The sequence below is a fragment of the Apodemus sylvaticus genome, chromosome 1 (assembly GCF_947179515.1).
Source record: "Apodemus sylvaticus chromosome 1, mApoSyl1.1, whole genome shotgun sequence".
Classification (NCBI taxonomy): Eukaryota; Metazoa; Chordata; class Mammalia; order Rodentia; family Muridae; genus Apodemus; species Apodemus sylvaticus.
The window spans coordinates 103,153,140-103,176,474 of record NC_067472.1 but is presented as its reverse complement, the minus strand read 5'-3'; the positions used below and the strand labels follow the sequence as shown (position 1 = coordinate 103,176,474).

At 40.7% G+C, this 23,335-nt stretch overlaps 1 protein-coding gene across 1 annotated transcript; it reads left to right on the top strand.

Moving 5' to 3' along the window:
* Window positions 1-11,172: 11,172 nt before the first annotated feature.
* LOC127681215 (olfactory receptor 52M1) lies at window positions 11,173-12,132 on the top strand. Its single transcript, XM_052177247.1, has one exon. It carries the CDS (start codon window positions 11,179-11,181, stop codon window positions 12,130-12,132), a length of 954 nt encoding a protein of 317 aa, XP_052033207.1. The 5' UTR covers window positions 11,173-11,178.
* The last annotated feature ends 11,203 nt before the right edge of the window (window positions 12,133-23,335 follow it).

Here is a 23,335-nt window from a genome sequence, read left to right as displayed (position 1 = left end):
AGAAACTTGCATGCTTCCTTCTGGGTTTTAATCCCTCTTAGGGGCAGACTTCACTTCCTGTCCACTCTAGCTCCAAGGATGGGAAAAGAGACTTGGTTTTATCCTCTGGTGAGCTCTAAACTGGTGCTGGATTTGACTGCCTTCCCTTGGGCTTGGGGTTCTCACAGACTCTAAGGGTCATATCCCATGAGAGAATTCACAAGAGAGGGGTGGGGAAACTGCTAGACCTTCATGTAACTCATATAGGTTCTTATAGTCACCACTTCTACAAAAAAACCCATTAATCATGGTTGGAGAAATAGCTCAGTGGGTAAAGTGTGTATGTATGCTTTGTATGGAGAGGATCTGAGTTTCCTCTCCATAATCTATGTAAAAGAGTTTGGAGTGGTAGTGCATGCCTGCAGTCCTAGCACTGGGGCAGGGGATAGGCAGATGACTTTCCTGGTCCTTGCTGACCAGACAGTTTTGCCTACTCAGTGAACTTCAGCTAGGAAGAAACCCTGTCTCAGAGAACAAAGTGAATGACACACGAGGAATGACATCAGAGGTTTATTTTGAGTCTACATGCACATAGACAGATAGGCAGACAGGTGTTTGAGTATGTGCGCACACACCTGTACATGCACACACGCTAAAGCCTTAATGTAACATCTGGTCTATACCAAGAGGTAAACAACTTAAAACTAAATGGTAATCTTCTATAAAGTTCTAATAATTTTTCCAATTCATTTTTGTTTAATACAAACATTTACAAAGTGGAAATACTCACATGTGGTTACTTCATTTAACCCTTCCAGGATAGTGAGAAGGCTAATTTCAGTTTTTCCAACCAAAGTGGCACAGACATATTTCTTTATATTTCTGTTCAAGCATATCCAATTCTATCCAAGAATAGACTTGCAATAGGGAGACTGATGATTTCTGCAAAGGGTCATGATGCAAGAGGAGGTGTTGGTACTAAGGTCTAGTTTCCTAATTGGTTCTTGATTTGTTAATAAAGAAGGCTGGGAGCCAACTTCTGGGTGGAAGGTACAGGTGGGACTTTCAGGTCTGAAGAGGAAGAAGAGATGCAGGGAAAGAGATAGGAGCCTTTCTGCCAAGCTTGGGAACAAGAAGAAAGCAGCAATCATGTAAGATCTCAGGGCAGCATGACAGGCAGGTTGCCAGAGATGTTTGGCAGGGTCTGATTGGAATGGCTACTGAGTTTGGGGCACAAGGAGAGATGGAAGTGGTGGTTTCGTGAGTGCACACATTTCTAGGTGGGAGATGTCTGTGCCCAGCAATTGTGCCATGAAAAGCAAGCTGTAAAATGACAAGCTGAGTGTGTGTCCTTTTTTCTCAGATTCAAAGGTCTTGGGTGGGGTTGGCAACGCAACCCCTCCTATAGCAAGGATCTCAGGAGTGGGCTGATGAAGCAGTCAACTCCCTGAGCATAAGGCGCGTAGGAAAGAGAAGCTGGGTCCCTGCTGGTGGCAGTGATCTGGAGCTGAGCCAGGGGGCACAGGAGGGGCTGGTAGCACAGCCACAGTCCCAGGAAAAGAGTGTTTATAAAACTACACACAACATCATGAACTCTGTTTTAGCTTCCTCTATAAGGAATTTCTGCAGCCTATGTGCAATGGTATCAAGTAAACTCATCTGAGAAATGTCCCTGAAAATACGCCTTTCATAGATAAGAAAAATGGCATCATTTTGCTTTTATTTTTATGGAATATAAACCTTTCATATTTGAAAGGAATTTTTGGCCAATATGTCTTGAGATATTGTTTTGCTTTTATTTTTATCAAATTTAAACACAAGTATTTGAAAAGAATTTGTAGCAACTATTCGTATTTTTGAAAATTATTTTTCCCTTTTCTCTGTATTTTTATTTGTGGTAGTGGGAAGGATGATTTAAAAAATATTAAGATCATTCTTTATGGGATGTGGCATACATACAAGAAGAGAGCCTTACAATTTCTTTCGACTTTTAATATGGAGACCGAACCGGGACCGTGTGCCTGCCAAGCATGCTCTTTATCACTAAGCTACACTCCAGTTTTGTAAGGTTATGGCTGGATACAGCAGAGGAGGTTCCAAAGGCCAGAGGCAGATTATAGGGATCTAAGGAAAATAGGAGGATGTTGGAGAACTCACAAAAGTAGTGCAATTCCAAGGATGGAATGCCATCCTTAGAATCCCAAGGAAAAGGAGGAAATGACAAGGATGGGATGAGGAGAAAGAAAAATTAAGGCTTCGAGATATCAAGTACTAGAAGTGTCAGTGTGATAGATGTCACTCTGTGCCACACTTAGCCATTCTTGTGGCAGTCCTTTCTTCATGGGAATGAACAGGATCATGGGAATGATCCCAGAGCCTAAATATTGGGTCTTCTGCCCAAGAGAGAAAGATTATAGAAAAATCATTTATTTGTGCCTTTTCAGAATCCAATCCACAGATGAGAAAATGAATCATTCGTCATTGCATGCAAATCACTAAAATTATACAAGTTCCCACATATTTTCAAGTTAGTATCTGAACTAGCAAGCTTAAATTCTATTTTCCCCCGGAATTGACCATAACCAGTGGACAGTTTCAGACACAATTTGACACTAAGCCCACTGATGAGGTAATAAACTAGAAATCAAATATTCAAATTAAAAAGCAGAAGTGTCTTGTGTTTTGGCACTTCTGGGTCCTATGTTTTGGCATTTCCATGTTGGCTCGACCAACACATTTTCACTTTTTGTTTGGAATCTGAGTTCTGCAACAAGGTTGTTTAGAGAAAACAAACTGAGGGCTAAGTAAAATCACTACTTTTTACCTAATGAACCTGAGTCCTCTCTTTATTCTGTAGGGACAATTTTTCTTCCAGTCTTCAAAGCAGTTACAAAAAGAAACCAAGATGGAGGGTAGCCCAAACCATCTGAGAGAATTTGTAATAGGAAGTAACTTGATTAAAACCTGACTCTTTTAAAAACAGTGAATGTCAACCCATTGAGATGCCTGTTGCCTGTAAAGATCATAGAACTGGAATAAGTAGGCTTCAATCCAGGGATGCAAGGTTGGTAAAATAATTGAAAATCCATTAATATAATCCATTACATAAACAAACTCAAAGAAAAAATCACACGAACATCTCATTAGATGCTGAAAAAGCAGCTGACAAAGTTCAACACCCGTTTATGTTAAAAGTATTGGAGAGATCAGGAATTCAAGGCCCATACCTAAACATAATAAAAGCAACATACAGCAAACCAACAGTCAATATCAAATTAAATGGAGATAAACTTGAAGCAATCCCACTAAAATCAGGGACAAGCAAGGATGCCCACTCTCCCAATATCTATTTAATATAGTACTCGGAAGTTCTAGCTAGAGGAATAAGACAACAAGAGGAAATCAATAGAATATGAATTGACAAAGAAGTCAAGATATCATTATTTGCAGATGATATGATAGAATACATAAACAACCCCCAAAATTCTACTAGAGAACTTCTATAGCTGATAAACAACTTCAGCAAACTGCCTGGATATAAAATTAACTCAAATAAATCAGTATCCTTACTTTATACAAATGTTAAATAGGCTGAGAAAAAAATTAAGGAAACAACACCTTTCACAATAGTCGCAAATAATATAAAATATCTTGAGGTAACTCTAATCAAACAAATGAAAGATCTCTTTGATGACAACTTCAAGTTTCATATGAAAGAAATCAAAGAAGACCTCAGAAAATGAAGAGATCTCCTATGCTCATGGATTGACAGAATTAACATGGTAAAAATGGCCATCCTACCAAAAGCAATCTACAGATTCAACTCAATCCCCATCCAAATTCCAACTCAATTCTTCACAGAGATAGAAAGAGCAATTCTCAAACCCATCTGGAAAAACAAAAAATCTAGAATAGCAAAAACAATTCTTAACAATAAAAGAACTTCTGGGTGAATCACTATCCCTGACCTCAAGCTCTACTACAGAGCAATAGTGATAAAGACTGCATGGTATTGGTACAGAGACAGACAGGTTGATCAATGGAATAAAATTCAAGTCCCAGAAATAAAACCACACACTTACACACACTTAATATTTGACAAAGAAGACAAAAGTATACAATGGAAAAAAGAAAGCATATTCAATAAGTGGTACTGCTCTAACTGGCAGTCTGTATGCAGAAAAATGAAACTAGATCCATATTTGTCACCTTGTACAAAGCTGAGTCCAAGTAGACCAAGGACCTCTACATAAAATCAGATATACTGAATCTAACAGAAGAGAAAGTGGAAAAGAGCCTCAAACTCATTGGCATGGGGAAGTGGTGTGGGGGTATTACCAAAACAGAACTCCAACTCTAAGATCAAGAATTGATAAACAGAACCTCATGAAACTGGAAAGCTTCTGTAAGGCAAAGGACATAGTCAATAGGACAAATCAGCAATGTACAGATTGGGAAAAAAACCTTCACTAACTCCATATCTGATAGAAGGCTAATTTCCAAAATATATAAAGAACTAAAAAAGCTAACCACCAAAAAACCAAACAACCCAATTTAAAAAAATGGGGCATAGAACTAAACAGAGAATTCTCAAATGGCTGAGAAGCACCTAAAGAAATGTCCAAAGTCCTTAGTCATCAGGGAAATGCAAATCAAAATGACCCTGAGATTTCACCTTACAGCAATCACAATGGCTAAGATAAAAAACTCAGGTGACACAGCACATGTTGGCATGGATGTGAGAAAGGGGAACACTTCTCCATTGCTGGTGGGATTGCAAACTGGTACAACCACTCTGGAAATCAATCTGAAGTTTCCTTAAAAAACTGGAAATAGATCTACCTGAAGACCCAGCAATACCACTCTTGGGAATATACCCAAAAGATGCCCCACCATGCCACAGGGGGACATGTTCCACTTTGTTCATAGGGGCCTTGTTTGTGATAGCCAGAAGCTAGAAACAACCCAGATGTCATACAACAGAATAATGGATAAAGAACACATGGCTCATTTACCCAATGGAATACTACTCAGCCATTAAGAATGAGGACATTGTTCTTGTGAATATTTTCTTCCCTTTCTCTGAGGAACCAAAGCACCCCCACTTTGGTCTTCCTTCTTCTTGAGCTTCATGTGGTCTGTGAATTGTAATGTTTATTTTGAGCTTTTGGGCTAATAGCCACTTATCAGTGAGTGCATACCATGTGTGTTCTTTTGTGATTGGGTTACTTCACTCAGGATGACACTTTCTAGTTCCATCCATTTGCCTAAGAATTTCATGAATTCATTGTTTTTAATAGCTGAATAGTACTCCATTGCATATATATACACCATAATTTCTGTATCCATTCCTCTGTTGAAGGACATCTGGGTTCTTTCTAGCTTCTGGCTATTATAAATAAGGCTGCTATGAACAGTGGAGCATGTGTCCTTATTACATGTTGGAGTATCTTCTGGGTATATGCCCTGGAGTGGTATATCTGGGTCCTCAGGTAGTATTATGTCCAATTTTCTGAGGAACTGCCAAACTGATTTCCAGACAGGAACAACTATGGAGACAAAGTGTAGAGCAGAGACTGAAGGAAAGGCCACCAAGAGACTGTTCTACCTGGGGATTCATCCTATAAACAGTCACCAAAGTCCAAAACTACTATGGATGACAAGAAGTGCATAACAAAAGGAGCCTGTTATGGTTGTCTTTTGGAGCGGCCCTGCCAGAGCCTTACAGCTACAGAGGCGAATACTAGCAGCCAACCATTGGACTGAGCTCAGGGTTCACAATGGAGGAGTTGGAGGGCAGACTGGAGGAGCTGGAGAGTGTGACTTGCAGCCCCATGGGAAGAACTACGATGTTGGCCAACCAGATGCCCCAGGGCTCCCAGGGACTAAGCCATCAACCAAGGGGTATACATGGTTCCAGCCAAAAGAGTGGCAGAGGAATGCCTTGTTGGGCATCAGTGGGAAGAGAGGTCCTTGGTCCTGTGAAGGCTCAATAGAGACCCCAGTGTGGGGAAATAGAGTGGGGGTCTTGGGAGTGGGTTGGGTAGAGGAGCACATTCTTGGAGGCAGGGGTGGGAGAATGGGTTGAGGATTTTCAGGGAGGGGGAAACCGGGAAGGGGTATAACATTTGAAATGTAAATGAAGAATATATTCAATAAAAAACAAACAAATAAACAAAGAACAAGGACATCATGTGTTTAGCAGGCAAATGAATGGAGCTAGAAAATATCATTCTGTGTTAGGTAACTCAGACCAAAAGGACATGCCTTCTTTGACCATTCAAATTTGTGTCCTATTTTAAAACAAACAAACAACAATCAAGTAAAATTTGTTCTGCCCACTTTTCTTAGACTTCTGGCCTTCACTGGAGGGTGGCTTCTCACAGGACACAGACTTTAAGGGCACAGACTTTCCCTCTCAGCAGTGGTTAACTGCTAACAGTGCCTAAGCTAGGGGAGAGATTTTGTGTTTACTTCCCTCCCCACACTGTGATTTTATGTGGCTCAAGCTTGTACAGTTCTTGTGCATGTTGTCTCAACTGCTGTGAACTCCTAGGGGCAACTGCTCTGCTGGGTGCAGAAAACCCTTGTTAGAGCACCCAGTTGTTCCTGGTATCATCTTGTTTTCAGGTTGGGCACCCTCTCCTGGAAAGGGTTAGAATGATGAATCTGCTTCTGATTCCTAGGTTGTAACTATAGGCATCGTTTGAAAAAAAAGTATATATAACCTGTATTAAAGGCAATACCTTTAATAATCTTAACATATGATGTACACTTTTTTCTGTTAATTGGGAAGATGAAAAGGTTTTGAGTTGGTACATACCACTTATTATAGCCTTAAAAGTCTTGAATATAACACACAGTTATTAAGTTATAAAAAGCTCATCTGGTAAACTAACTTTGCTAATGGTAGAGTTTACATGTCTGAGGTCAGAATGATGAACTAAGACTCAGAAGCTACATAAGAACTTGTGTGGAATAATGTTCCCGTTTCTTTCCGTGGCTGAATATACCCATGCATAGAGACTCAAGAAAGAACACATGTACTTGGGCGATTTTCTGCAGAGTGTGAAGTTTGAGGTTGGAGTGAAACAAGTTGCAAGTTTCCTACCTTCTTCTGGGTAGCTGGAAGATGCCATAGCGAGTAGCAGACACTGAATCCTCTCTGTAATGACTTACTGCATCACCCACTTTCCTAACTTACTGGATTCTGATCAGAAGGAGGAATCCAGTGTCTGCTGGGATCTTGAGAGCTAACATCTCCTGAAGAATCTCACTGATGGGGATAATGCTGTTTAAGTATGTTTGTTTCACTAACTTATATACAAGAACCTAAGTTACAAAATTATACAGCCTGTAAATATTCCAAAGTTTTACTTGAAGACAGAGTTGGAACAGTTTGAGGTCACACAGATTTAAACCTTTGGAGCTTTGGATTTTTTCCCTTGTTCTTTACAACATGGTGCCCCATATCCCATAAGCACTCCATTAGGGAACTCTAAGAGAAACTGTTTCCCAGGTTGGCTCTACTCATTTGTAAGGAACGGCATGTTTTGTCATGTTAGTGCATATAAATGAATGTGGAGTGGAATGTCTCCTTTATGACTATATATGATCCTTCCTATAAGATGTAAAGCAGTTGTGGGAAAAAGTCTATTTTTGGTGGTATTGTCCTTTGATATACCTTACTGTTAATTCAGGATTCTACCTCCCTCTTCCAAATACTGTAAAGGGATAAAACTTAGGTTTTACAGCCTTCATAAATATGGGCCTCCAATCTTTTCTGAGTCCAAGAAGACTCATCTATACTTTGGGAAGACTTTTTGATTTCTGCATATTGTCCCCAGAATATGTCTACCACTTTCAGGGAGGCCAGGACAGGGGGACAAGAGCAGGTGTTCTATTGAAGACAGTATGACTTAGAAGGTCTTTCCTTTTCTTTCTCACTTTGGAGCGGCATGGCATGCTGGGGTGAGCTGTGATTACAGCCAGATTCTCTGCCCATCCTCCTGGGACAGATGTGGGTATTATCCTTCTGCACTGGACCCTGAGCCACTCCACCACTCTCCAGTGGAATTCCCAAGACTATTGTGCAGTGTTTATAAGTTCAATGTCTCTGGAGCAATTATAAAGTTCTGGGCTTTTCATGATCCAGTCTAGGAAAAGCATCTTCTGAAGAGGAAACAAGAAAAAGAGCAGGGACCACCAGGAAGACTTCTAGCTGATGAGGATGAGGGGATCTGGGATTCTGGAGTATCCAGCTCTAGGTCATGCCCCTTCTTAAATCTCCAAGGTAAGAACCAGAGGGAAGGAATGTGCTTGAAAGTGGACTAAAAGGGTAGCGGCTTCACAGACTGCAATAAAGTGCTTAGAAGTCTTTTTATCACACCGATGCAAACACAATACTTAACTTTTAAACATCTCTCCGTTGTTTTAAATAGACGTAGTATATTATATGCACTGTGCTACTGAGTTTGTAGGAGAGAGTGAGACAGACAAAACTGTTGGCCTCCTGGCCTCCACATTTGGAGAAACATTCACATCAGTAGATCAGAGAATTCTGCATTGTAGAAGACACCTAAGTAAGGGTTAAAGCAGGCCTTCCTAAGACAATAATTAGGCCACAGTAGGGGAATTGCAAAAAGATAGGACTGCCTCAATGCCAGAAAATAGCATGGGTAATCTTCAGAGGTAAAAGAACATGGAGAGTTGACAAATATTCACCCACATTGGAAGGTTGAGGCCAGGTGGTGAGGAACAGCAAGAGCTGCTGGGGCTGCTGCTGGGGATGTATCGGATACGAGTCTCAGGCAGGATACTGTCTTAATGTGAGTACTCACCTCTTGCCTTCTCTTCCAGGCACTTTAGCAGCGTCCTGGCTTGTCTAGGGTACACAGCTTGCTTCTGACCAGGGGGCGTAAGGAGATATTTAGTGCTAGGGTCCTGGAGAGAAGGCTGGCTCCATCTACTCTTATGCAGCTCTCAAGCCCCAAGTCACCTTTTCAATGCCATGAGTGTTTAGGGAAGGCCTGAAGAGATGAAATGGAGGCAGAATATCCAGCAAGATAGCTCTGCATGTGGTGATGTATGAGGAAGAGGAAGAAAGAGTCTACAGTGCAACTTATCTGCTCAAATCTAAGAGGGAGTTTCCTTCCCAGGGCAGTAGTGCAGGGACTTGGATGCAGTGGGAGGGAAGACAGAGTCTGAAACAGCTCTCCCGTGAATGCAGAAGGAGCAACAGCTTTGCAGGAGAATTGTGGGTACAAAACGCACTCATCTGACAGTCCTGCCCATTTTTTCATTCCAGGACTTTACTGGAGCAAAACAACGCTATTCTGTTCCACGTGAAGATTTGTTTAGTGAAACATGCACAAGCAATGAAAGTCATTTGCTTAGAAGCAGAGGGTGAGAGGGACAAGTCTCTACTAATCAAAAATCTCAAAGTCATGGACAAAGTTCGCCTTGACATTGTAGTTGTTTTTCCTTTATATTCAGCTCTGTGACTTGTCCACCTTCAGATTTTATGTTCCACTAAGGAAGCAATCTGCCTGTCAGGAGACAATACTGGGTAGAGATTGTGTATTGGCAGGATCTTATCTGATACCCACAAGAGAATAGCTGGCATGGGTGGAGACAAGGAAGGGACCCTCTGCAGAGGAGCAGTGATGGGATCATGAAACATCAGGGTGAACTGTGAGCATGGTTACTTAACCCAGGTGTAGTGAGAACAACACAATAGGGGCCACTCATATCTCCTGCTGGTTCCTCATGACGTCAGGGCCCTAACAGAAACAGGGTGATGTCTTCACAAAACCACTCCTTGGAGAAAACTCGATGGAGCTGAGATATGAAGTCAGACTCTCTGGACTACATGGTAAGTTGAGGCTTAATCTGAGAACAATCATCAACTATTTAACTTTCCTTGTTGAAATACAACTAGAATCAATTCACAATAATGTTTAAAACCCGCAGCCTACGTGCTGTTTTGATGATGGCAAGCTGTGTTCAATGGAGTGTGATAAGCATCTACTTTTTCATCTGATAACTGTGCCAAAGTAAGAATATGTTCAAAAGCCTTCAAAGAAGTTGGGGCTGCCTATCACAGCAAGCAGCGATGATAGGAAAATAGCTGCCCTGTAAGCTTGTTGTGGTTTAATACTCCTCTCCTTAAAATGGGCTCACTCTCAAGAGTTATGGAGATTGTGAGCACTGATTGCTAACAGACCTAGTGTTAGCAATAGCTGTAGAAATAAATGAATCTACCACTGGGCTGGGAAGGAAAGGTACTTCCCAGCTGGTCTCTGAAGTCACTGTGCATAGTCAGGGAGGGCCATAGCTAGGGTGAGACTGTCTCACATCTTTTACCCTATGGGCTGGGAACCCTCCATTTGCCCCACCAGGTTTCAGCACGGTGCATTTAGAAAGTGAACACTTGTGGAGATTCCCCTCTTTCTCGCTGGACCCTGCCAACACGAGGAACCAGCAGCAGTAAGGGAATAAGGTGATAACGGAAACTAGAGACTTGCTCTCAAATTCCCTTCCTACCAGGCATTTTTAATGGTGTCCTTTTCTTCTTTCCAAAGCCCCAGATCTTGAAAAGTGGCCCCTCCTGTGTTCTGCTAACTACACCTGGGTTAAGTAACCATGCTCATGGTTCATTCTGATACTTCAAGATCCCATCAATGCACCTCTGCAGAGGGTCCCTTCCTTGTCTCCATGAGCACGCTGGGTATTCTCTTGTGGGTATCAGATAAGATCATATTGTTTACAATCTTTACAAGCAGACTGCTTCCTTAGTGGGACTTTCTTAGTGGGACATAAGAAAATCAGTCTAATATAATCCCCAAAGCCACTTTATTGTATATCCGGAGAAATAAATTACTAAATGAATTCGTATTTGCCTCAGGGTGATTCATTTATTGATGCAAAAAGTCACTCATTGAGGTTCATACTATCAGAGAATTCATCCATTCATTCAAATGGATATTTTTGATTATGCGAGTTAAGTTTATGCTGATACTATAGTGCAACATGAAATTCCATGTAGTATGAAATTTCACAATTTCTTCTAAAAGTTGTGTAGCCCTGTATATCCAATGATGTTTATTATGTGGCCCAAGAATACTGTTTCTTCTTCTTTCTAGGAGAAAATGTCTTGCTACGTTTGGGGACACAAATGAAATCTATTTGTATATAACCATGCCGACTTTTCATAATATATGTTCAGTACCCAGCTCTTTGTGGCTTACTGGTATCCCAGGACTGGAGTCCCTGCACATGTGGCTCTCCATCCCCTTTGGCTCCATGTACCTGGTGGCTGTGGTGGGGAACATCACCATCCTAGCTGTGGTAAGGGTGGAGCGCAGCCTGCACCAGCCCATGTACCTCTTTCTGTGCATGCTGGCTGTGATTGATCTGGTTTTGTCTACTTCTACTATGCCCAAACTTCTGGCGATTTTCTGGTTTGGTGCTGGCAACATTGGCCTGGATGCCTGCTTATGTCAAATGTTTCTTATCCACTGCTTTGCTACTGTTGAGTCGGGCATCTTCCTTGCCATGGCTTTTGACCGCTATGTAGCCATCTGCAATCCATTGCGTCATAGCATGGTGCTCACCCAGACAGTGGTGGGTCGTTTAGGGCTGGCCGCGTTTCTCCGAGGAGTTTTTTACATTGGACCCCTGCCACTCATGATCCGCCTGCGGTTGCCTCTTTACAAAACCCGAGTCATCTCGCACTCCTACTGTGAGCACATGGCTGTGGTTGCCTTGACCTGTGGAGACAGCAGAGTTAACAATGTCTATGGGTTGAGCATTGGCTTTCTGGTGTTGATCCTGGATTCAGCGGCCATTGCTGCCTCCTACGTGATGATTTTCAGGGCTGTGATGGGGCTGGCCACTCCCGAGGCTAGGCTCAAAACTCTGGGGACATGTGGGTCTCATATCTGTGCCATTCTCATTTTCTATATTCCCATTGCTGTTTCTTCTCTCATTCACCGGTTTGGTCACCAGGTTCCTCCTCCAATCCACACTCTGCTGGCCAACTTCTATCTCCTCATTCCGCCTATCCTCAATCCCATTGTCTACGCTGTTCGTACCAAGCAGATCCGGGACAGGCTTCTTCAGATCCTAAAGACAGGAACCAAGATCAGATGACTGCCGCTTCCTCTTCTCTTTCATATAAATTCACGGAGAAGGAGGCATTCAAATACAGACAACTATTTCCCAGATGGGAACCCTGATCTGAGCCTTTGGGTTCAGCATTTATAGTTCCAAAGGAACAGCAAGGAGGAGCGCACAATTCTGAGCCCTTTAAAGATGGAACATATGTATCGTCTTATGACTGGAGGATGTTTGAATTGTTAAGATGACTCAACAACAGCAATGAGATGAACAACAAATAAATGGCACTTTAAAAATCCCACATTTTCACACAAGTCTTATCCTCTCAGATGTCATAAGGGTTTAGTGTTCATATTTTATGTATGAGGAAATAGTAAAAATTGCTTTATAATCCATGTGCAAAATGACTTAAGCACTCTATCTCAGTGTTTTGGTTGAAATTTATAACACACTCTGGGGTCATTACTCACCCTTTGTATTCAGTTTGCTTTTGAGACATCTTTTCATAAGTACATTTGAAAAGCTTGCTTATTTCAAAGTCATTGTAGCTACAAAAAAAACCCGAGTTATTTATTAGTAACTGAAGTGCTGCTAAAACAGATTTTATTAATACAATATGGTACTTTAGAAGACTGAATTGTATAGCCAATAGGGTGCAGGCATGAGTTGACAAAAGGTATTGTTTTAATAAGAAAGTGACTGTATTTGGCAATTGCCCTTGTGGTCTTTGCTCTTTTTTGCACCACATGAGAATTCCTTTGCAAAGGGGATCAGTTTAATATGAAGTTGCAGTTTATAGATACATGGGTTCCCCACATCTATGTTTTACTTGATCAGGACTTAGGCTGACTAGTGTTTTTGTAAACGACACAAGCTAGAGTCATTTAAGGAAAGGAAACCTTACTTGAGAAAATGTCTCCACCACATTGACCTGTAAGCAAGCCTGTGGGACATTTTTTTTTTTTTTCATTTGTGACTGACATGGGAGGACAGTGTTGGTGGGTGGCAGCCCTGGGAAGATGGTTCTGAGTTATATAAGAAAGCCAGCTAACAAGCAGCATCCCTACATGGCCCCTGTTTAGGCTTCCTGCCTCTAGGTTCCTGCTCTAAAAATAAAGCAAAACCTTTTTTAAGTCAATCAAAGATCTCCAATGGAGTGTCCGTAGCTATATCAACAACACTCCAGGGCAGGCCCTATATCCAGGAGTAGTTGACCAATACAAAATGGACTTCATGTTTCTTTTGTGGGTATGCTTTGTTTTATTGTGCTATCTTTGTTATTTTGTTTTCTTTAACTTGTTTGATTTTTGTTTTATGATTTAGAGAGAGAGAGAGAATGGGAATGGAGTTGGGGGAAGGAGAAAATAACTCTATATAAATATTTTTAAAATAAAAATATTTAAAATGATTCATTTAGATTGAAATGGAAATCATGGGTCAGTTATTACAGCTATACAAGAGAATAAATAAACAGGAGCTTGAAGCTTATCAGAGTTACATTATGTTCAAGGCATACAATCATCATCCCTGGGACAGAGTAACTTCAAAAGCTAAGGTACACTTGGATGCTTAAAGTAGATACGAACATAGTCAAAATAAATATATATATACATAATGTGCTAACTTAGATCTTAAGAAAAAATCAAGCATTTATTCAAAAATAATGTAGTATCAAATTAATTAAGCAATAAGCAGTCAACCCCCCATATTACATCTAGGAAAGAAAAATAACAAAGTGCACCTGCACACACAGTAGTGTGAAAATCTGCTCCCTGTTGATATTTGTTTTTGCTGTTTTATGAATCAGTAGAATAATTTACTCGCTGAGGGACTTCTTGGGTGAGACACTAATTACTGACATAGCAAAGGACACGGTCCTGGTGGCTTGTTTTTAAAATGACACAGAGTGTTTCTTAAAAGGTTTGGTTCTGGTTCACTGTAAGCAGGTCACTATAGACAGATGATAAGCCATTTGTAGGGTGTGTGTGTGTGTGTGTGTGAGATACGGAGAGTGAGAGCATGGGCACAGGTATAAATGATAATAAGCCATCAACAACTAAACCCCGCATACAATGTCTTTCTGATACTCCATCTTAAGAACAATGCTAAAGACTATGGATGGGAATTATGCTCATGTGGTTAGACAACATCTTAATCTGTGCAAACCAACAACTTAATTAATTTGATACTACAGTACTTTTGAATAAATGCATAAGTTATTTTATTCATGTTGGTGCCAGGACTCCCCCTTCCCATGGGTCTCCTTCTATGGAAGATGCGGGAACCTTACCATTCCGTTGTCTTCAAATAGAAGTGTGGCAAGCTTATACTCATGGTCCACAAATAGGGGAAATTACTAAAGTGAAAACAAACCCAATAGACTGCATTCTTGTCCAATCTACATTCAATACCAAATAAATCACCAGCAAGACAAGAGTACTCAAGGCCAATTGATCTTCCCCTCATTCTGTAACTCACGCCCTGCAGTTTTCTAGGAGAGAGAATAAAGGTGTTTCAACCATGGCTTTAGCTTCTGTATTTTTTTTTTTGCTCCTTGAGATTCCATTTTCCTTATTACAATTTTAGTAGTATTTTTATTTTATTGTGTTAACCTTTTTGCCCTTCATACATTAATTTTGTTCACACATTTCATTACATTAGTGGGCAGTCTTTCTGACATTGCTTTCTATTTTTTCTTGGTGCCCCCTTCCATTTCCATTGTAATCTTAGTAATAATTTAATTTTTGTCATCATCATCATCATCATGATCATGATCATGATCATCACATCATCATCATCATCATCTTGTTGTTGTTGTCAAAGAGGTCCTTTGCTTTTATTTTTAACACCTTCTTATATTTACCTAATTTTATTCTATTTTTTGAATTGGATATTTTCTTTATTTACATTTCAAATTTTATCTCCTTTTCCAGTTCCCCCCCCCCCCCCCGGAAACCCCCTATACTATTTCCCCCATCCCCCTGCTTCTGATTTCTGTGGCTGCCGCTGCTGACTGGGCCACACGTGCGCACCCCGGGCGCAGGGCCGCGGGCCGCGGTGGAACCGTGAACAGCAATGAGGCACGCTAGACCAAATAGCTCCACGTGGGCTTTATTTAAGAAGGGGAGGGGGTAGCCTGCGGGAAGGGAAGTGGGAAGAGAAAGAAAGAGAGAGAGGAAAGGAGAGCTGCTCAGTTATATACCGGCGGTGACGTAATTACAGGTAAAGGTGGGCTATGGAATTCTGGGTAGATGGCAGCCGTTGTCTAGGCAACAGACCTATACATTGCTTTGCATGGCGTCACAAGCTTTGCAGACCTCAGGCCTCGGGTACCTACATTCCTGCATTTCTTTTATTAAAAAAGAAAAAGAAAAAGAAAAGGGAGGGGGGACCCGATGATGAAAAGGAGTGAGGGCGCCGTGTCTCTTAAACTACTTCCCGCTGTCTAGGGGCATTGTCAATTTCGGGGTGTAGCTGACTTTCATCATCGGGGTCCACCTGGTGCATGTTGGCATCAGCTACATCTGGGGACAGGGGCTCTTCCGTGGGCAGCGGCTGGTAATTCTGTAGCAGAAGCTGATTAATAGTTTGGTTAGTAATTTTTTGCATTTGCCGTTGGAGGAATGTAGAAACAAGATTAATTAGGCAGGGAGCAAACAATAACACCAGGAAAATGACTAGAAGAGGAGTTACAAAAGGGAGTATCCACTTCCATATAGGGTTTTCGAAAATGTCAGAGCTGGAGGTCTCATGATCTCTGAAGTTCTTTATGTCTGTCTGAAGTTCCTGGATTTTGTTTCTCACTATCCCGGATTGGTTGACATAGAAACAGCATTCTTCTTGGAGGAACAGGCAAAGACCACCTTCCTTAGCTGTTAAAACATCTAGGCCCTGTCGGTTCTGAAGCACCACAGCTGCCAAAGAATCAATCTGTTTCTGGATAGTAAGCACAGTTTCAGTCATTCCCTGAAGGTCACTTTTAAACTGAGAAGTAAATGTATTGTATTGGGCCAGAGAAGTTGTTATCCCTGCCACACCTGTGCCAACACCTATGGCTATTCCTATAGCTACCAAAAGAGGCACGATCTGAACTGCTCTCTCGCGTCAAGCAGCTACCATATATATAACTGGGATTGGCAGGGGCTCATTTCCCTGGATCACTCCCACCTCAGGGAAAAGGAGTACCAACGTGCAAACTCCTGACCAGCTGGCAGGTAGGCGATGATATATCTGAGTGCCACAAAGAATTGACGTGTTCTGGATTGCAGGGCATTGTGGCAGAGATGATATATCAAGGCTTATGGTTTTATTACAGTCTAGGGAGCTTAATGTTCCTACAGAACGTGTCCCAGAGTTCTTAAAACAGTTTGCCATGCCAAAGAGAGGGACAGAGGTAAGGTACGGAGCCATGGTGACATTGGAGTCAGGACAGCTAACAAAAGGTGAGGTAAGGTTATTTGGCAGTATCACCGGAGAAGCTGTAAGTGACAGTTTTTAGTCAGTCCCTGGGGGTACACATAACCAACAATCTTTAAAGCGACCAGGCCTGGTGACATTAAGGAGCTGGTACGCTGAGGTCAAGGTTTGAAGCAACAGGCGAAATGACAAGTTAGTGCCATTTATGAGGGGTGCAAGTCCCATAAGCCCTCTTCCATCCCCCTATTCTTCCATCCACCCCTTCCCACTTCCCTGTTCTGGAATTCCCCTATACTCTTGCACTGAGTCTTTCCAGAACCAGGGGCCACTCCTCCATTCTTTTTGGACATCATTTAATATGTGGATTATGTCTTGGGTATTCAAAGTTTCTAGGCTAATATCCACTTATCAGTGAGTGCATACCATGATTGATCTTTTGAGACTGGGTTACCTCACTTAGTATGATGCTCTCCAGCTCCGTCCATTTGTGTAAGAATTTCATGAATTCATTGTTTCTAATGGCTGAATAGTACTCCATTGTGTAAATATACCACATTTTTTGTATCCATTCCTCTGTTTGAGGGACAGCTGGGGTTTTTCCAGCTTCTGGCTACAGCAAATAGGGCTGCTATGAACATAGTGGAACATGTGTCCTTATTGCATGCCGGGGAATCCTCCGGGTATATGCCCAGGAGTGGTATAGCAGGGTCCTCCGGAAGTGTCATGCCCAGATTTCTGAGGAACTGCCAGACTGATTTCCAAAGTGGTTGTACCATCTTGCAATCCCACCAGCAGTGGAGGAGTGTTCCTCTTTCTCCACATCCTCGCCAACACCTGCTGTCTCCTGAGTTTTTGACCTTAGCCATTCTGACTAGTGTGAGGTGAAATCTCAGGGTTGTTTTGATTTGCATTTCCCTAATGAATAATGATGTTGAACATTTCTTAAGTGCTTCTCAGCCATCCGAAGTTCTTCACGTGAAAATTCTTTGTTTAGTTCTGTACCCCACTTTTTAATAGGGTTATTTGGTTCTCTGGGTTCTACCTTCTTGAGTTCTTTGTATATATTAGATATTAGCCCTCTATCGGATTTAGGGCTGGTGAAGATCCTTTTCCAGTCTGTTGGTTGCTGTTTTGTCCTTTTGACAGTGTCCTTTGCCTTACAGAAACTTTGTAGTTTTATGAGGTCCCATTTGTCAATTCTTGATCTTAGAGCATAAGCTATTGGTGTTCTGTTTAGGAACTTTTCCCCTGTGCCCATGTCCTCAACAGTCTTCCCCAGTTTTTTTTCTATTAGTTTCAGTGTGTCAGGTTTTATGTAGAGGTCCTTGATCCTCTTGGAGTTGAGCTTAGTACATGGAGCTAAGAATGGATCTATTCGCAGCTTAGTACAAAAAGATAAGAATGGATCGAATCGCATTCTTCTGCATGCTGACCTCCAGTTGAACCAGCACCATTTGTTGAAAAGGCTATCTTTTTTTCCACTGGATGCTTTCAGCTCCTTTGTTGAAGATCAAGTGACCATAGTTGTGTGCATTCATTTCTGGGTCTTCAATCCAATTCCATTGATCTGCTTGCCTGACATTGTACCAATACCATGCAGTTTTTATCACTATTGCTCTGTAGTAATGTTTGAGGTCTGGGATACTGATTCCCCCAGAAGTTCTTTTATTGTTGAGAATAGTTTTAGCTATCCTGGGTTTTTCGTTATTCCAGATGAATGTGAGAATTGCTCTTTCTAGCTCTATGAAGAACTGAGTTGGAATTTTGATGGGGATTGCATTGAATCTGTAGATTGCTTTTGGCAAGATGGCCATTTTAACTATATTAATTCTGCCAATCCACGAGCATGGAAGATTTTTCCATTTTCTGAGGTCTTCTTCAATTTCCTTCTTCAGAGATCTGAAGTTCTTGTCATATAGGTCTTTCACTTGTTGGGATAGAGTCACCCCAAGATACTTTATGCTGTTTATGGCTATTGTGAAGGGTGTCATTTCCCTAATTTCTTTCTCAGTCTGCTTATCCTTTGAGTATAGAAAGGCTACTAATTTTCTTGAGTTGATTTTGTAACCAGCCACTTTGCTGAAGTTGTTTATCAGCTGTAGGAGTTCTCTGGTAGAGTTTTTTGGGTCACTTAAGTATACTATCATATCATCTGCAAATAGTGCTAGTTTGACTTCTTCCTTTCCAATTTATATCCCTTTGACCTCCTTATGTTTTCTAATTGCTCTAGTTAGGACTTCAAGAACTATATTGAAAAGATATGGAGAGAGGGGGCAGCCTTGTCTAGTCCGTGATTTTAGTGGGATTGCTTCAAGTTTCTCTCCATTTAGTTTGATGTTGGCTACTGGTTTGCTGTACATTGCTTTGACTATGTTTAGGTACGGGCCTTGAATTACTGTCCTTTTCAAGACTTTTAGCATGAAAGGATGCTGAATTTTGTAAAATGCTTTTTCAGCATCTAATGAAATGATCATGTGGCTTTTTTTCTTTGAGTTTGTTTATGTAGTGGATAGCATTGATGCATTTCCGTATATTGAACCATCCCTGCATTCCTGAGATGAATCCTACTTGATCCTGGTGGATGATCATTTTGATGTGTTCTTGGATTCGGTGGGCAAGAATTTTATTTAGTATTTTTGCATCGATATTCATAAGGGAAATTGGCCTAAAGTTCTCTTTCTTTGTTGGATCTTTGTATGGTTTTGGTATCAGCTTAATTGTGGCTTCATAGAAGGAGTTGGGTAGTGTTCCTTCTGTTTCTATTTTGTGGAATAGTTTGAAGAGTATTGGTGTTAGGTCTTCTTTGAAGGTCTGATAGAATTCTATACTAAAACCATCTGGTCCTGTGCTTTTTTTGGTCGGAAGGCTTTCTATGACCCTTTCTATTTCTTTAGGGGTTATGTGTCTGTTTAGATGATCTATTTGATCCTGATTTAATTTTGGTATTTTGCATCTTTCTAAGAAATTGTCCATTTCCTCCGGATTTTCCAGTTGTGTTGAGTACAGGCTTTTGTAGTAGGATCTGATGATTTTTTGAATTTCCTCAGTTTCTGTTATTATATCTCCCTTTTCATTTCTAATTTTGTTAATTTGGATACTGTCTCTGTGCCCTTTGCTTAGTCTGGGTAAGGGTTTATCTATTTTGTTGAATTTTTCAAAGAATCAATTCTTGGTTTTGTTGATTCTTTGTATGGTTCTCTTTGTTTCTACTTGATTAATTTCAGCCCTGAGTTTTCCAAGAATTTCCTGTCTTCTCCTCCTCCTGGGTGAATTAGCTTCTTTTTGTTCCAGGGTTTTCAGTTGTTCGGTTAAGCTTCTAGTGTATGCTCTCTCCAATGTCTTTTTGGAGGCACTCAAAGCTGAGTTTTCCTCTTAGCACTGCTTTCATTGTGTCCCATAGATTTGGGTATGTTGTGCCTTCATATTCATTAAATTCTAAAAAATCTTTGATTTCTTTCTTTATTTCTTCCTTGATCAAGGTATCATTGAGTAGAGTATTGTTCAGTTTCCATTTGTATGTGGGCTTTCTATTGTTTTTATTGTTATTAAAGACCACTTTTACTCCATAGTGATCTGATAGGAGGCATGGGATTATTTTGATCTTCTTATATTTGTTGAGGTCTGTCTTGTGACCAACTATATGATTGATTTTGGAGAAGGTATCATGAGGTGCTGAGAAAAAGGTATATTCTTTTGCTTTGGGATGAAAAGTTCTCTATATATCTGTTACATCCAATTGGTCCAAAGCTTCAATTAGTTTCACTGTCTTTCTATTTAGTTTCTGTTTTCCTCATATGTTCATTGAGGAGAGTGGAGTGTTGAAGTCACCCACGATTATTGTGTTAGGTGCAATGTGTGCTTTGAGCTTTAGTAAAGTTTCTTTTATATATCAGGGTGCTCTTGCATTTGGAGTATAGATGTTCACGATTGAGAGTTCTTCTTGTTGGATTTTTCCTTTGACCAGCAAGAAGTGTCCTTCCATGTCTCTTTTGATGACATTTGGTTGAAAGTCAATTTTATCTGATATTTGAATGGCAACTCTGGCTTGTTTCCTGAGACCATTTGCTTGTAGGATTGTTTCTCAGCCTTTTACTCTAAGGTAGTTTTTGTTTTTGACACTGAGGTGTGTTTCCTGTATGTAGCAAAATGCAGGGTCCTGTTTACATATCCAGTCTGTTAGTCTATGTCTTTTTTATTGGGGAATTGAGTCCATTAATGTTAAGAGATATTAAGGAGTAGTGGTTATTGCTTCCTATCATTGATGTTAATTTTATACTTGTGTGGTTATCCTCTTTTGGGTTTGATGAAAGAAGTTTAATATTCTGCTTTTTCCAGGGTATAGTTTCTCTTGTTGTAATGGTGTTTCCCCCCTATTATCCGTTGTAGGACTGGGTTTGTGGAAAGATACTGTGTAAATTTGGTTTTGTCATGGAATATCTTGGTTTCTCCATCTATAGTGCTTGAGAGTTTTGCTGGGTATAGTAGTCTTGGCTGGCCTTTGTGTTCTCTTAGAGTCTGTATGAGCTCCGCCCAGGGTCTTCTAGCTTTCATGGTCTCTGGTGAGAATTCTGGTGTAATTCTGATAGGTCTTTCTTTATATGTTACTTGCCCTTTTTCTCTTACTGCCCTAAGTATTCTTTCTTTGTTTAGTACATTTGGGGTTTTGATTATTATGTGATGGGAGGTATTTCTGTTCTGGTCCAGTCTGTTTGGAGTTCTGTAGGCTTCTTTTATATTCATGGGCATCTCTCTCTTTATGTTAAGGAAGTTTTCTTCCATAATTTTGTTGAAGATATTTGCTTGCCCTTTAAGTTGTAAATCTTCACTTTCATCTATGCCTATAATCCTTAGGTTTGGCTTTCTCATTGTGTCCTGGCTTTCCTGGATGTTTTGGGTTACAAGCTTTCTGCATTTTGCATTTTCTTTGACTGTTGAGTCCATGGTTTCTATGGTATCTTCCTCATCTGAGATTCTTTCTTCTATCTCTTGTATTTTGTTGTTTATATTTGCATCTATGGCCCCTGATTTCTTCCCAAGGTTTTCTATCTCCAAACTTGTCTCCCTTTGTGCTTTTTTAGTTGTTTCTACTTCTGTTTTTAGATCCTGGAAGTTTTTGCTCAGTTCTTTCACTTCCTTGTTTGTGTTTTCCTGTAATTCTTTGAGAGATTTTTGTGTATCCTCTTTCATGACTTCTGCCTGTTGACCAAAGTTCTCCTGTGTTTCTTTTTTTTAATTGAAGATTTTTTTTTATAGATTTTTATTTTATTTTATTTTATTTTATTTTATTTTATTTTATTCTCCTGTGTTTCTTTACATGATTTTTGCATTTCCTCCTTATTGGCTACTAACTTAATGACCCATATTCTCCTGAATTTCTTTAAATGATTTGTGTTTCCCTTGAAAGGGCTTCTAGCTTTTGATCATTTTATCCCTGAATTTCTTTAAGAGATTCATTTATATCCTTCATGTGTTCCTCTAACAGCATCCTGACCAGTGATTTTAAATCTCACTCTTGTTTTTCTGGTGTGTTGGGGTATCCAGGACTTGCTGTTGTTGGAGAATTAGGTTCAGATGCTGCCATAATGCCTTGGTTTTTGTTAGTAAAGTTCCTACGTTTGTCTTTAGCCATCTGGTTCTCACTGGTGTTAGATGGTCTTATTGTCACTGGTTGGTGCTTCAAACTCCTGTGGACCTTTAAGGCTATTTCTGCAGACACTGGATAACTGGGTTTCCTCTGGCACAGATTGCTGATATGCTGCCTTCCTATTTTGTGCCTTTGGAGCCCTGCCGAGTGTTGCTCAAGCAATGTTATACTTGGGCTGCCTCAGTGAACCAGGTGTTCCCCAACTGCTCTGTCATGGAGCGAAGATGGCAGTGGAGAGTCACTCCCTCTGTTGATCCTCAGGTAGGATTCAGGCCTCTGACAGGCCTGCTGGCAGAGGACCCGCATATGTGCTCAGGTCCTGGGCACAGGCAGACTACTGTCGGTTTGCACCCCATGAGATCTTAAGCTCAGGATAATTTAGTAACTATTGATGCTTTTTTTGTCCAGGCAGGCAACAAATATGGCCGCGGGGAGTCACTCCCTCTGCTGCTCTCCACGTAGGACCCCAACTTTCTTCAGGTGAAAATTCTTTGTTTAGATCTGTACCCCATTTTTAATAGGGTTATTTGGTTCCCTGAGGTCTAACTTCTTGAATTTTTTGTATATATTGTATATTAGCCCTCTATCAGATGTAGGGTTGGTGAAGATCTTTTCCCAATTTGTTGGTTGCCGTTTTGTCCTTTTGACAGTGTCCTTTGCCTTAGAGAAACTTTGTAATTCTATGAGGTCCCATTTGTCAATTCTTGATCTTAGAGCATAAGCTACTGGTGTTCTGTTCAGGAACCTTTCCCCTGTGCCCATGTCCTCAAGGGTTTTCCCCAATTTCTTTTTTATTAGTTTCAGTGTGTCTGGTTTTACATGGAGGTCCTTGATCCTCTTGGAATTGAGCTTAGTACAAGGAGATAAGAATGGATGAATTCACATTCTTCTGCATGCTGACATCTAGTTGAACCAGCACCATTTGTTGAAAAGGCTATTTTTTTCCACTGGATATTTTCAGCTCCTTTGTCGAAGATCAAGTGACCACAGGTGCATGGATTCATTTCTGGGTCTTCAATTCTATTCCACTGGAACACGTGCCTGTCACTGTGCCAATACCATGAAGTTTTTTTTAACACTATTTCTCTGTAGTACTGCTTGAGGTCAGGGATACTGATTCCCCTAGAAGTTCTTTTACGGTTGAGAATAGTTTTAGCTATCCTGGGTTTCTTGTTA